The sequence below is a fragment of the Mastigoproctus giganteus genome, chromosome 7, assembly GCF_048544385.1.
Source record: "Mastigoproctus giganteus isolate SK-2022 chromosome 7, ASM4854438v1, whole genome shotgun sequence".
NCBI lineage: Eukaryota > Metazoa > Arthropoda > Arachnida > Uropygi > Thelyphonidae > Mastigoproctus > Mastigoproctus giganteus.
The window spans coordinates 65,682,411-65,696,992 of NC_143581.1; the positions used below are offsets into that span (position 1 = coordinate 65,682,411).

At 36.3% G+C, this 14,582-nt stretch overlaps 1 protein-coding gene across 3 annotated transcripts in view; it reads left to right on the forward strand.

Moving 5' to 3' along the window:
* Positions 1–14,582, forward strand: part of LOC150082968 (putative phosphorylase b kinase regulatory subunit beta) — a 735,196-nt gene that overhangs the window by 435,578 nt on the left and 285,036 nt on the right. For all 3 annotated transcript variants that reach the window (XM_090377701.1, XM_090377699.1, XM_090377700.1), the window contains exons 19-20: positions 4,050–4,140; positions 13,055–13,228. In XM_090377701.1, coding sequence (XP_090233827.1) covers positions 4,050–4,140; positions 13,055–13,228 — 265 coding nt within the window. The remainder of the gene's footprint in view (positions 1–4,049; positions 4,141–13,054; positions 13,229–14,582) is intronic.

A 14,582-nucleotide genomic window follows, 5' to 3' on the forward strand; every position in this document is an offset into this window, starting at 1 on the left:
ATCTCAAGCTTCATTTTCAGCACACATTAAAGCTTGCAACAACTGGGAAACAGTTATCAGTGTATATAAACTTGAATTTGAACAGGTTAATATTAGAAAACATGCTTCTTGTCCAAACAGTAATCAAGCATTCTGGTCTCTTGCCAAAGCTATTAGTTGCAACTTTTGCCCATCTATGCTCTCACCTCTTTTAAAACCTGGTGGTTCTTTTGCTCCTCAGCTGAAGCCAAAGCCGACTTACTGGCATCCTACTTTTCTTCTAACTGTTCCATTGATAATCTCTTTAAACCACTCCTACTATTCCTAGTAAAAGTTTTTTTTTACTTTTACTAGGAATAGTAGGAGTGGTTTAAAGAGATTATCAATGGAACAGTTAGAAGAAAAGTAGGATGCCAGTAAGTCGGCTTTGGCTTCAGCTGAGGAGCAAAAATAGTGTACTATTCCTAGTACACTCCACTAAATGCTTCCTGTGTTCTTCTGTCAAAAGGATGGAAGAATTTTGAACAGTTTGTCTCCAACTTCATTTTCAGTCTGCACTAAACCTTGCAACAACTGGGAAACGGCGCCTCCATAGCCAGGTGGTCAGGAGCAGCAGTGCGTAACATATGCTTCTTGATAAGACCGGAGTTCAAGCCCGTGACCACCAAATATGGATTATGCAAAAAGATCAGGAAATGACCACCGCATATCCCCGGAGCAATATGGCCTTAGTTGCTAATGCTCCTAAAAACCAAATAACAACAACAACAACTGGGAAACAGTTATCAATCAATATAGTGGAGAATGAAAAGGACCTGGGGGTAATTGTGCAGTCAGATATTAAGTTTTTTGAGCAGTGCAGACAGGTTGCAAGAGTAGCTCATGGTGTCTTGTCAATGATGTACAGAATTTTTGCTAGCATGAATAAGGAGGTGATTATCCTCTTGTATAAGGCAATGGTCGGGCCACACTTTGAGTACTGTATACAGGTCTGGAGGCCTAATTTTAGGAAGGATGTAGAGCTGCTGGAATGAGTATAGAGAAGGGCAACAAGATTGGTGAGTGAAACAAAGGGTTGCTGTTACCAAGAAAGGCTTAGGTTCTGAAAATTGCAGCATCTAGTGACTGGGCACCTGCGAGGTGATATAATTGGAGAGTATAAGGCCTTGAATGGTTTGAGCAAGCTGAGTGCTGATTGGATTCTTCCTCCTGCTCAGATTACTCACCTGAGAGGGTATAAATTCAAGTTGAGGAAAGACAATTTTAGAATTAATGTGTAGAAATTTGCCTTTAGCCAGCAGGTGGTTGATAGTTGGAACAAACTTCCATTTGTTTTAGTGGAGGTCAACAACTTAAATAAGTTCAAGGCAGAACTAGACAAACATTTGGAATGAATGGATGAGTGAAATGGGAAGGGTTATTTATTTATTTATTTTTTTTGGCTAATTCTATATAAGCTTGCTTTCTTGCATCATATGCCTCTACTAATGCTAATCTAAACTTGATTTTGAACAGGCTAAGAATAGAAAAAATGCTTCTTGTCCACACAGTAATCAAGCATTCTGGTCTCTTGCCAAAGCTATTGGTTGCAACTTTTGCCCATCTATGCTCATACTTCTTTTAAAACCTGATGGTTCTTTTGCCTCCTCAGCTGAAGCCAAAGCCAACTTACTGACATCTCCTACTTTTCTTCTAACACTTGTATTGATGATCTTGTTAAACCACCTCCTACCATTCCTAGTATACTCCACTAAATGCTTCCTGTGTTCTTTCAAAAGGATGGAAGAATTTCGAACAGTCCAAGTCTCCAATTTCATTTTCAGCCCGCACTAAATCTTTCAACAACTGGGAAACAGTTATCAATCAATCTAAACTTGATTTTGATTGATTGACTGATGTCAAAAAAGCTGCAGGACCTGATGGCATTTTTTTGACATGTTCTCAAAACCTGTGCTCCTCAGCTTGTGCCTGTTTTTGCTGCTGTTTTACAGTTTCTTATTCCACTAGTGTTTTTCATTCTGCATGGAAATTTATTCAAATCCATCCAGTTCTTAAAAAGGATGACAAATCCTACATTTCAGTTGTTGTCTCATAGCACTCACCTCTGCTCTCTCCAACTGCCAACAACTCATCAACAACTGCCAACTGTAAACTATCTTAAAACCTTTCATTTGATCAATAATTGCCATTATGGATTCTATCACTATGAGTCCACTGGTGATATATTTGCTTATGTTACTCATATTTAGAGGCGCCTCCGTAGCCAGGTAGGAAGGAGCAGCAGTGCGTAGCACACGCTTCTTGATTAAACCGGGGTTCGACCCCGTCATCACCAAATACGGAGGATGCGGAAAGGTCAGGGAATGACCACCGCATATCCCCAGAGCAATATGGCCTTAGTTGCTAATGCTCCTAAAAACCAAATAACTAACTACTCATATTTAGACAATTTCGATGTAAGAGGGTGATTAAATTCAAGCAGTTCTTTTGATCATGTGTTGCTTAAAGGCCTTCTAAACTATCCATCTTCTGGATTTCTTAGTGAACAGTCAGAGAGATTCACATCTCTCTAACCACTCACTGCAGGCGATGGTAGATAGTGCAGAAGCACTTTCTACCATCGTTTGCTTCTGCACTAATGCTGGTGTTCTTCATGGTTCATCTTTTATCTTTTCTTTTTATATATTATATATTAATGACCATATTCTGCTGACTGTAAATTCTATCCATAGTTTTGCTGACAATTGCTCTCTTTATTCTGTCTTCCAGTTTGAAAATCCTTGCCCTGCACAAACAGCCTCAGCCTCCTGCCTAATGCTGATCTCTATATAATTTAATGCTGATCTCTATATAATTCACTTCATTTATCCATTGTACTGCTGTTCTCTGAGGAATTGGAAAAGTTGTTCTGTATTTCCTGACAATTAAAATCTACTGAAATTCAAATCTAACGTCTATACCAACATCTCTGTCTTCTGTCTTTACAACCTTCATTCCATGCATAGCACTAAGTACTATAGGTTCTTTTACTTTTCTTGTTTGGGGTTTTCATTAAAAAAAAAAAAAAAAATACAGGATGGGAACATTGAACAAACTGGCTGATTTTAGCAATTCAAAGACCAAGATGACAAATACTAGTGTATAATGCTATATCGGTCTGCAAATGTGTAACAACTTTACTCCCAGTGGACAGATTTTATTTACTATTATTTCAAACTGTGATCACATCATAAGTGATTATCATTCATTTAGACAATTATAAAGCTTATGAAACAGGACTGTTTTATCAGATGTAACCTTTTAGAACTTTATGTTTCCAACATGATAGATATAGGGTTAAAACTTTTTTTCTATTAATATGGATGGTAGTAAAAATAATTACATATCACAACAAAGAACAGGCACAGATAATGCTACACATATTCACTGAATTGCTAATAAAATTTGATCTCAAAATTATTGTAAAGTGAAGAAAAGTTTTGTTAATATGCACTGAATACTATTTCAGTTTTACAAGGACTTAAAGTTTAAAACTCTGTTACTAAAGTTGGGTAATAGCACACCTACTTCTTAATTTGGACAATATCTGATAAATGAAGTTTGATATGAAGATTGTTATCAGTTTCAAGTAGAAAGCTGGTTTTTCTGTGATTGGGAAGGAAAAAAGTACAAATTTTGTTGGAAGATGTTAAAAGAACTGCAGGATAAAGTTGTCTGCCACAGCATCACTGGTGATACTTGAAGGACTTTTGTACTGCCTATTTGTACCTGCTTGTAAGACCATAGATTGCTGTGAATGAAGTACCTCATATGAAAAGTTTCTTGAAAACTTCATTATAAAGCATGGTGAGAAGATAAAGAATGTAATTTGGCTGAATGGTTAATTAAAAAATAGGTGTCTGAATAAGTCAGTTATGTTTATTTGACAGTCTTTTTTGTTATCATTAACTGCCTGTGATTACAAATTGGTTCTAATATGAATTATTCAACATTTGAACAAATATTTTGCCTTAGAATATTTTAATTAGGAACTTTAATTTTTAATTTTAAAAATTATATTTTTGTGGTAGGGATGTTCACTTTAAAGAAATGCTTGACCTCTTGGCAATGCTGAAGAAAGGTCACTGTGAAGGTTTAAAAATAAGAACAGGAAGACTTCAAGTATGTGTGCTCTTTATAATGGATGCTTGTTTGAATTTTTGAAGTGTTAACATGTTTTTTTTTAATAAGAAATTGTTTGCCAAATTGCATCTAGTTATTATATTGGTGTGGTGTGCAAAACTTAAGGACCAGTCAGGTTTTTACCTGTAGCTTCTCCTAGGAGTGGCCTGGATATGGGAAAAGCATACCAAAGGAACCTCGTGAGGTACAGAAATGATGAAGGAAACAACGACACAACAATGGAAACAAAACGGTAGAGGGACTTTATTCAAAAATGGCAAAATAGCACTGGCTGCCATGATATAGATGCATCACTGCCAAAGATGGAACAAAGGGAAGAGGTGGTCCTCAGTAGAAGATATGGCCACCCCCAATGTCGATGCAGGCTTTGCACCACTTGCCCATACTTAGAACAATGTTGCTGATAAGTTCTTGTGGTAACATCATCCATTCCTCTGTCAGCGCCATCTTCAGCTGGTGAACATTTTCTGGTGGGTGTGGACATGCCGCTAGGCATCTCCCCAAGTATTCCATATGCATTCAATGGGATTTAGATCAATGGAACGGGCAGGCCAAGCTATACGAACAATGTCCCCACTTTCCAAAAGCATATCAACAGCTGCAGTGCAATGGGGTGTGGCATTATCATCCATAAACACGAACTTGGGGCCAATGGCACCTTGGAACAATGCACATGGGGAAGAATTACATCAGTTCAGTATTGTGCACCGGTTACAGTACCGCCTTCCAGTATCTGGAGTTGTGTGTGTCCATCCAAGATAACATCTCCCCAGATGAGAACACCTTGACCGCCATATCAGTCCCTTTCAGTGATGTTTACGGGGTGATACTGTGTGCCAACCTCTTACCAGATTAGCTGACGTCCAGAATCGCTGCTGAGACTGAATCTACTCTCGTCAGTAAAGAATACCTTACCCCATTTCACTGCTTTCCAGTCCTTGTGTTCGATGCACCACTGTAAACGGTGTCTCCGACGGGCAGGTGTTAAAGGGACACAGTGTACTGGCCATCAAGCAAACAGTCCACCTTTGTGGAGTGACCTGGCCACAGTAAACTGCAATATCCTGCATCCTGTGCTCCAGTGGCTGGTTTGCAATGGATCCCGCTGTCTGGTGTCAGTCCCTCTTGGCCTGTAGGAGTATATAGCGGTCATCATTGGGCATTGTTTTTCGTGGACAAAAAACAACACCCAACGCCCACACAACACCACTGGTCCTTTTAACAGCTGTACCTATTGTTCTGAAGGCCGACCACGCACATAAGACGATGCTATGGGCGATACCGAACTCTACAGCCACACTCCTTGCACTTCAACCTTCCTCGAGCCTCCCATTATTCGACCCCGGGTAAAGTCATCTAGATGTTGTCTACTGGCCATTTTGTTGTCTGTAGCACTGTATGAAACCAATCGAATGTCTGTAACAATCATGCTCACCATTCGGTAATTTGCACATAACTGCTTCTTTCATCTGTTTATGTGAGCCCTCTCATCACGATTCAAATTTTTGCATGTGCACCAGCTTTCTGCTGAACAGCCACAGTTATACAAATTGCCATAGGCTGTTTCATTTGATTTTGTGGTTGTAACCTTTACAAATAGTGTTGGTCCTTAAGTTTTGCACACCAGTGTACTAAGAAGGCAAAAGAAAATACATGCAAATTGGCTCCACATTCTAAAAATTAGTAAAAACTGTTCTGTTATGCTGCAATTATAATAGAAGAAAATGGCTTTTGAAATAGTATAAATTGCATATAAAAATACGTAAATAAAATTATCAGGCTATTATGTATTAGAAATTAATGCGGTATAATATTCCTAGACTTTTATATATTATGACAGAATATAAATCTAATAAAACAAAGGAGGAAGCTAAATCATATTATATTACGTTTATTATTGTAATTTATTTTCTTTTATTTATCTGTATACTTTAGTCTTATTCCCAGTGTTAAAGCCTACCAATACTGAAACAAGAAAGCAAAAATTAATTTAAAAAAAAAAAGTTTCTTTAGTCCGGAAAATATAAGTAAACAAAGCATTGCTATGTTTGTCACATCAGTATTAATTTCAGATGAGCATTATAATTAAATGCAGAAAAATTTGTGTGGAAATCCAAATGACCAAGTTGGTGTTTTGGCTATATATATATCTGTCTGTCCGTCCGTTGAAACTATGTAAAATTACAGCTTCTCACAACATATTCAGTTATCCATCCAGGCAAAGTAATGCATGAAGCCCCTATTTATCTGAATTAATCTGAATAAGCACACATTGAATAAAAGTTGTTTTTAACAACAAATTTTCATTAAATTTTGTTTCACGTTAGGGAAATGTGCAACAGAAACCTATAAAATGATAAAAAAAGGAGCTTTGAAAGAAAATGTATTGTGTCCCTTGAAGACTTTTCAGTGTTTTGCAAAGTTTGAAGAGGGCTACTCAATGATGATCCTTGCTCTGGTAGCCCTCCAGCTTTGAAAACCAAGTTTTAATGCTTATGTCATTGATCTGATCCAGAATGATTGATGATTAACTATTCAAAGGCAGAAATATCACTCAATTTTAGCACAGGATTTGTGAATGCAGAGCATTTCAAGTGACAGATTTTGGGTATATGTCTGTGACCAAGAAACAAAGGCGCATTGCTTTCAGTGGATGCCTTTGTCTTCACCAAGGCACAAAAAAGCAAGACAACCTTGATCACATGTGAAGATCGTGCTTATTATATTTTGGCTCACAGGCAGTTGCTCATTATGAATTGTTTCATTTGGTCAAACAGTGAACCAGAAATACTATAAGCACCATTTTCATGATTTCCGATTTTCCTGCTATTTTTTCTGAACAGTGCTGTTCAGAGAAGAAAGCTGGAAAATTGGAATTCATGAAAATGCCATGCACACTCAGCTTAACTTGCAAAAACCTCTGCAACTAACCCATATACTTGGTGATGATAGCAATTTCTCAGAATTTTTTACTTATCTGAAAATGATCAACGTTTACAGTCACTTCTAGAACAAAGTAATAGGGGCAATTTGGCCATAGTAGCCCTTGCATCATTAAAATTCACCCCAACAACAACAGCAACAGCCTTGCACACTGAGTATAGTCACAATGGCCTTACTATTCAAGAATTTCTTGCAATGCTCTTTATCACTGTCATCTCCCATCCACTATACTCACTTGATTTAACTTTTGAAAGGTAGAAGTGTAACAACTGAGAAAATTATTCAGTATATGACACAGGAAAACTATTATAAATTCCAAAAGAAGCCTCTTAGGAATACTTCCATAAGTTGAGGTTTGAAAGGTAGAGGTGTAACAACTGAGAAAATTATTCAGTATATGACACAGGAAAACTATTATAAATTCCAAAAGAAGCCTCTTAGGAATACTTCCATAAGTTGAGAAGGCATTGGAATTAGTGTATATGGTATCAAGGAGATTACTTCGATCTATTCTGTGGTTGAATTTCCAAACATATTTCCTCTGTGCGCCATCATCTGATGTTTACCCTACATTACTGTGTATACCTCTCCATATGAAAACACGTCATAGTTACAGTCTAGAAATTAACTTCTCAGCTACATTTTGATAATAGTGCATAACAAATATTTCAAAAGGTTCTGTCCAGAAATGAAAGGAAATCAAATATGCAATAATACTTTATCAAATTTATTAACAATGTTTAACTTCTGTACAGAATTGAGTATTAATCGTTGCCTGCAAGTAATCAGGCAAACAAGCCAATCAAATGACAGATTAAAAGTAGATTAAAAAGGATTGATTAAAAAAAAAATTCCTTAAAAATGTACATATGAACATCTTTGTCCTTTGTGATCAGTGTTGTACTAGTCTGTCTGTTTATAATTAAATTATATGAAAATTAAATTTCTTTTAAATTTAAAGCTTTTAGATTTCTTTACATGATTAACTTTTATCTATATGTTAAATTACTTATAAATGATATCTAATCCAGCATACCAAAACAACAATGCAAATCAAAAAAAAAAAAAAAAAAAGTACCGTTATTAAATTGCTGAATCACTTATATGACATAACAGTCATCCATGTGAATAAAGCTACATAAGGTAAACAGTATAATGTTTTTATGAATGAATAGCCCTTGAATATTTATTTTTTCCCTGATCAAATTATAAAAGGATAAAGTTAGCGATTAAGAAACTGATTACAAATTTCTCTTTAGAAACTAATTTTTGCACTATCCTAACAGAAGTCAGCTATGTTTAATTGAGCTATTACTTTTCATCACATTCCTTCAACCAGTTGGATTTTTTTCAATAAAATAATGCTGTTTCAATTTAGTGTCCACACTAAGAAGGCGCCTCCGTAGCCAGGTGGGAAGGAGCAGCAGTGCGTAGCACACTCTTCTTGATTAGACCGGGGTTCGAGCCCGTCACCACCAAATACGGAGGATGCGGAAAGGTCAGGGAATGACCACCGCATATCTCGGAGCAATATGGCCTTAGTTGCTAATGCTCCTAAAAACCAAATAACAAACAAAACAAACCACACTAAGAGTTCATTGTACTGCATACTTGTTGGAAGACATGCTAATCCTTGCAAGGTACTGATGAAAATGCCATGCACACTCAGCTTAACTTGCAAAAACCTCTGCAACTAACCCATATACTGTACTTGGTGATAGCAATTTCTCAGAACTTTTTACTTATCTGAAAATGATCAATGTTTATAGTCACTTCTAGACCAAAATAATAGGCACAGTTTGGCCATAGTAGCCTTTGCATCATTAAAATTCACTCCAACAACAACAGCAACAGCCTTGCACACTGAGTGTTGTGGAGGATCCGGTGTCTGGAGACTAGGCACCGGTGAAGTGATCTGATAGAGGTGTATAAAGCCTTCAGTGGTTTGAGCAATGCTGATAAGATTTTCCTATTGCTCAGAATAATCACCTGAGAGGGCATAAATTCAAATTGAGAAAAGACAGATGTAGGATAGATGTGCAGAAATTTGCCTTTAGCTAGCGGGTAGTTGGTTGGTGAAACAGACTTCCATCCCTTGTTGTGGAAGTATTTTTTTTTTTTTTTTGATAGCCTATATAAATTTAAGGCTCAGCTGGACAGGTATTTCGACCGAACGGAGGGGTAAAATGGGAGTGGTCTGTTTTTTTGTTTTTTTTTGGCTGATGCTGCATAAGCTTGCTTTCTTGCATCATATGCCTCTACTAATGCTGACTTAAAAAAAAAAAAACATAGCTAGACTGAAATACTAGTCAAGTCAGATTTCTTAATTACTGTGGTAACTATGTTTTGTGAATCCTGCTTATATTTAACATCAATTTAACAGCCCAAAAGATGATAATTGTTGTACATGTCAGTAGTTTTTGCCCCTTACAGACATATTCTGTCTCATTCCATGTATCGTTATTGTATAAAATATTTCCTGTTTCCCAGCTGTCAGCTTGTCAGGGAAGGGCTGCAACACTACTACCCCAGTAACACTGTGATACACAAGTACAATAATAATATTACACTATTCCCAGCTACTATAGCAGTGTGTAGGTGTATTTTGTAAACTTGATAAAATGCTTATAATATTAATCATACACTTATAATATTACATAAAAGAATTATTTGAGAATTATACTTATCTCCAGTCCTTAGAAACTTTTCCACTTTTATGGCCGAATGAATCTCAGACTGTTGTACTTAAGTTCCCTCCAGTATTAGTAGTGGCTTTTAAATATTTTTAAATAATGTAACTCTTTAAATATTGACGTGAATAGAAAAGTAACTGAATCTGCATAATTAAGGTGTTTAAAACTGTTTATTTATTACAAATTACAACATTAGTTGTAATTTGTAATAAATAAACAGTTTTTTTTTTTTATTACACATTTGTAAAATGTGTTTACCAGATAAACACATTACTTGTTTATCTGGATTTTTCTGAACATATTCTGGATAAAAATCCAGAAAATGTCCTGAATTTACAAGCTCACTAGACCAGCGAATGATACAGGTTGCCTTTTTTCCAGAAACATATCGTTATTATTTGTACAAGCATGTTAGAGAAAGTACTAGGGTTGAGAATATTCTTGACCTCATCATTACTAACGAATCAGATGACATCACAGGGCTTAAAATTCAGGAACCATTGTCAGGAAATGATCATGCAGTCATCAGTTGCAAGATGTTGAAGTAGTTAAAGGTAAACGCATGGGTTTTAACTTCAGAAGAGGGGACTTTGACAGTTTAAGGGACTATATGGCATCTGGCAATTGTGTGGATTGCCAAGAGATAGCCAATACATTTGAATTAATAAATACTTTTAAAGCAAAAATCACAGAAGTCATGAATGTATGCATACCTTTAAGGAAATACTGCAGAAGGAGGATGCCAAAATAGATGACTTCAGAGCTACCTGATAAGATAAAGCAAAAAAAATAGCATGGGACAGTTACAGTGCGATGAAAAGTACTGAAGCCTACAATGGGTACAAGTTGATCTGTAATAGTACCACAGATAAGGTCAGGGAGGCCAAGGCTGCATATGAAAGAGCATTGGCTAAGAGAGCAAAGAATGGGGACAAGGAATGTATTTTAATGTATGTGAATACAACAAAGAAGAAAGTTAATGAGATTGGACCCTTGTGCACTGCGTGTGGGCAAGTCTTAGATAACCCACCTGATGTTGCAGAGGAATTGAATAGGTACTTTGCATTGATCTTTACCACTGAAAGACCCTTTGTGCTGAGAAGAGGCTGAGCCATATGAAATTAGTGATGTCATAATTACTGGTGATTGTTTATTAGAAAAAATTTTGAGCATAAAGGCAATTAAGGCTCCTGTCGTTGATGGCATACATCCAGTAATTTTGAGGGAGGTCACCAGGGAGTGTATTGAACCATTGAAGTTAATTATGAGGGCATCTTTGGACTCAAAAGACATTCCTTTGAAGTGCCAACATATCACCAATACATAAAGGTGATTCTAAGAGTGAAGTTGGTAACTACAGACAGTTAGTCTGACTTCAGTGGTAGAGAAAATCTTAGAGGCAATGATTAAGAGTGCAATCCAGGGACATTTAGATAGATATGGCATTCTGAAGTACACACAACAAGGTGTTGTTAAAGGCAATTCATGCTTAACTAACTTATTAGGCTATTTTGACACAGTTACAAATGAGCTGGATTTAGGGAACAATTCTAACATAGTTTATTTGGATTTTAGCAAAGAATTTGATTCAGTTGCTCATGAGAGGTTTATATAAGCTTGAACAGGTTGGGATTACTGGTTAAATTCTAAGATGGATTTCTGGGTGGCTGCAGGGCAGAAGGCAGAAGGTTGTGATTAATGATTGGTGTGGGGCCCCTCAAGGATCAGTTCTTAAGCCACTGTTGTTTCTCATTTTCATAAATAACATCAATGAAAGGATAGAAGGCATGATGTCAAAATTTGCAGATGATGTAAAGATTGACAGAGTCGTTAATGATCAGTGTAAAGCAGTACTCCTTCAGGATGACTTGAAAAGATGGTCCGAGTTTAATGCTGCTAAATGCAAGGTCTTACACTTAGGGAATAGCAACCCACAAAGAAATTATACACTTGGTAGGGTTGAATTAAAAACAGTGGATTAGGTTAGGAATCTGCAAGTTACAATACGGGCAGATATGAAGTATGGAGACATCATCTGAGAAATGACATTGAGCTTCTTGAAAGGGTCCTAAGATGGGCAGCTCAAATGGTGAGATCAGCAGAAAGACAACCATATGAGGAAAGACTCCGTTTATTTGAGCTACAGAACTTGGCAACTAGACACCTGATTGAGGTTTATAAAGCTCTGAGAGGGATTAGTAAAATGAATGAAGATGGAATTCTCACTGTTCTAAAAAATTCCAGAGCTAAGGGTCATAGATTCAAATTATAGGTCATGAGGTTTAGATTAGGTTGTAGGAAGTTTTCTTTTAGTGAGTTGATTGGTGAAATAAGTTGCCCCTGCAGTTATTAGAGGCTGATAGTTTGAATAAATTCAAAGATCAACTGGATAGTTACCTGTGTGTGAGGAGGAAGCATATAATTTGTACTTTCTTATCTGCTTCTTTTTTTTTTCCCAGTGCATCAAAAGCCTTGCACTATATAGTGAATACTGAAGTCTTTACTTAATTTGGCTCAGACTGAAATAAAAGGTTTTTCTTCAAATAGGCCTCTGGGGTTGGGAATGTTCTGATTCATAATAACTGCAATACTACACCAACTGTATAACTGAAACTTTATTAAAATAGGAATACTATAGTATAAGACTGGATCAAATTAAAATGATAAAATAAAATAAAATACACTGATTGTACAATAAAAACAATAAGGTAAAATAAAATATAAAGAATAGCAATTACACTATACGAAATAAAAGCGATAAAAACAACCGTAGCTTTCAGAGTCGACTGCCTCCTTTATCAACAGTAAGACTTAGCTTGTCATGGTACATCCTTAAATAACTGCAGGATCATGGCTCGCTCGCAGCACGTGTTGCTGTAGGAGCATGGGCAGTATCCTCCACATGTGCACTGAAGCCGGAAGTGGCCTGGGAGCATGCCAGGCGAAACTGTTCATCCCATCCCAGAATTACAGTTTCAAAGAGTGGATGAATACAGATTTCTCTGTTTCTATTAATGGTATTATGCTCAAAAGAGCAAATCCATTCAATGTATTGGCAATGACCATCCAGCACATACAGTGGTCGCTGTGTATGTTGGATAACTTCCAACAAAAATATTTTTAATCTTATTTTTTTTGTCATATATTAGCATTCTAGTTGTTAATATTTTGCAATTTAAATATATATAGATTTTAATTGGGCTTTCTGTTCTCATATTTACAGAAATGTTATTTTCTCTCTCCCCTTCCTTATATAGAATCTAATATCATCTTCATGCATTGAACATTTGGACTTCCTTCATCTTCTGCCTTCAGAAGCTCTGCCAAAAGTGGAGGCTTTCCAGCAGTTGGAGCACACATCTATTGGTTATCAAAGTCTTACAGACATACCAAAAGCACTTGTGTATAGTGAACCCACCTATAACTTTGATGTAAGTTTATCTGATTTCTTTTTTTTTTTTTTTTTATTAGTTATATTGCTTTCACTATATTTGCATTACATTTAACATTTTGTTATACTAACTTTTAGTATAACATCAGGAAATACATCATTTTTAAGAATCTATAAATTCTGAATCAAAGAAGATAAATGATACCCTAGTTCTGGAATTTCCAACAGTGTGAGACATCATATATTCTGTTTCATAGTGATCTCAGTTTTTATTTATATAGAAAACTATACCTAATTGTGTATTATCAAAACAACAACATTTGTCATTTTATAGAAAATTTATTTAGTTCATATACAGAAAAAATACACAAATGTACACGAAAAAATAATAAATAAACACTTTGTGACAAATTATTAGGGTGAATGTTATTTACTGTGAAACTTCTCTATTCTTGATGACATTTTTTATTGAGTCACTTGCATGATATGGTTGACTTTCAGTTTATTTCTTTTGGGAAAAAAAGTACCGAAATTCCTGATTCCCAAATGTAGGTTACAATAAACAAAACTAAAACTTGATAAGCTCACTTAATAAGAATGGGATATGCCTTTCAAAGTTTGTACTAGAATTGTTCTAGTTTCATTGATCAACTTATTTTGATTATTGCAAATCAAAAAACACATCTTTTAAATATGGGGACTAGTACAAAAGTAATGCCTCCTAATTTTTTTCTTTCAAATGTAGTGCTGTAGATCATTCTTCGTGTCACTGAGTGGAGAAAGTGACATTGTTGACAAGCCCCGAAGCAGCCGGCTAGTAATGTCAATGACAAAAGACGAGAACCAGATCAACGTGCTGTTCAAAGAGGACCACTGCATCACAACACATGAATTGTGAGATGTAGTAGGTATAGGGAAACCTGTTGTGATAACCATTATAAAGGAACTAGGCTACAACAAGTTTTGCACCTGGTGGGTCCCGAAAATGCTGACACATGAGTACAAAGAAGCCCAGAAAGTCATCTGTATGGAACTTCTCCAGTGCTGTGAGAGTAAAGGAGAGGTTTTTATTTCACACATTACGAAACCTGGGTCCACCATTATGACCCTGAAACGAAGAGACAGTTGATGGAGTCACACCATCAAAATTCACCATGCAAGAAGTTCAAAAGACAGCCTTCTGTCAGTAAAGTCATGGCAACAATGTTTTGGGACAAAGATAGGTCTTGCTTGTGGACTGCTTGGAGCATGGCATCACAATCAACTCAAATCAATATGTGGAAACATTGAAAAAGTTCAAAGCCTGCATCCATAGAGTTCGATCAGACAAAAACCGTAATGAGGCTCTTCTCCAGGACAATGCATGACCCCACAGCAAGAGCAAGAGTAAGGGA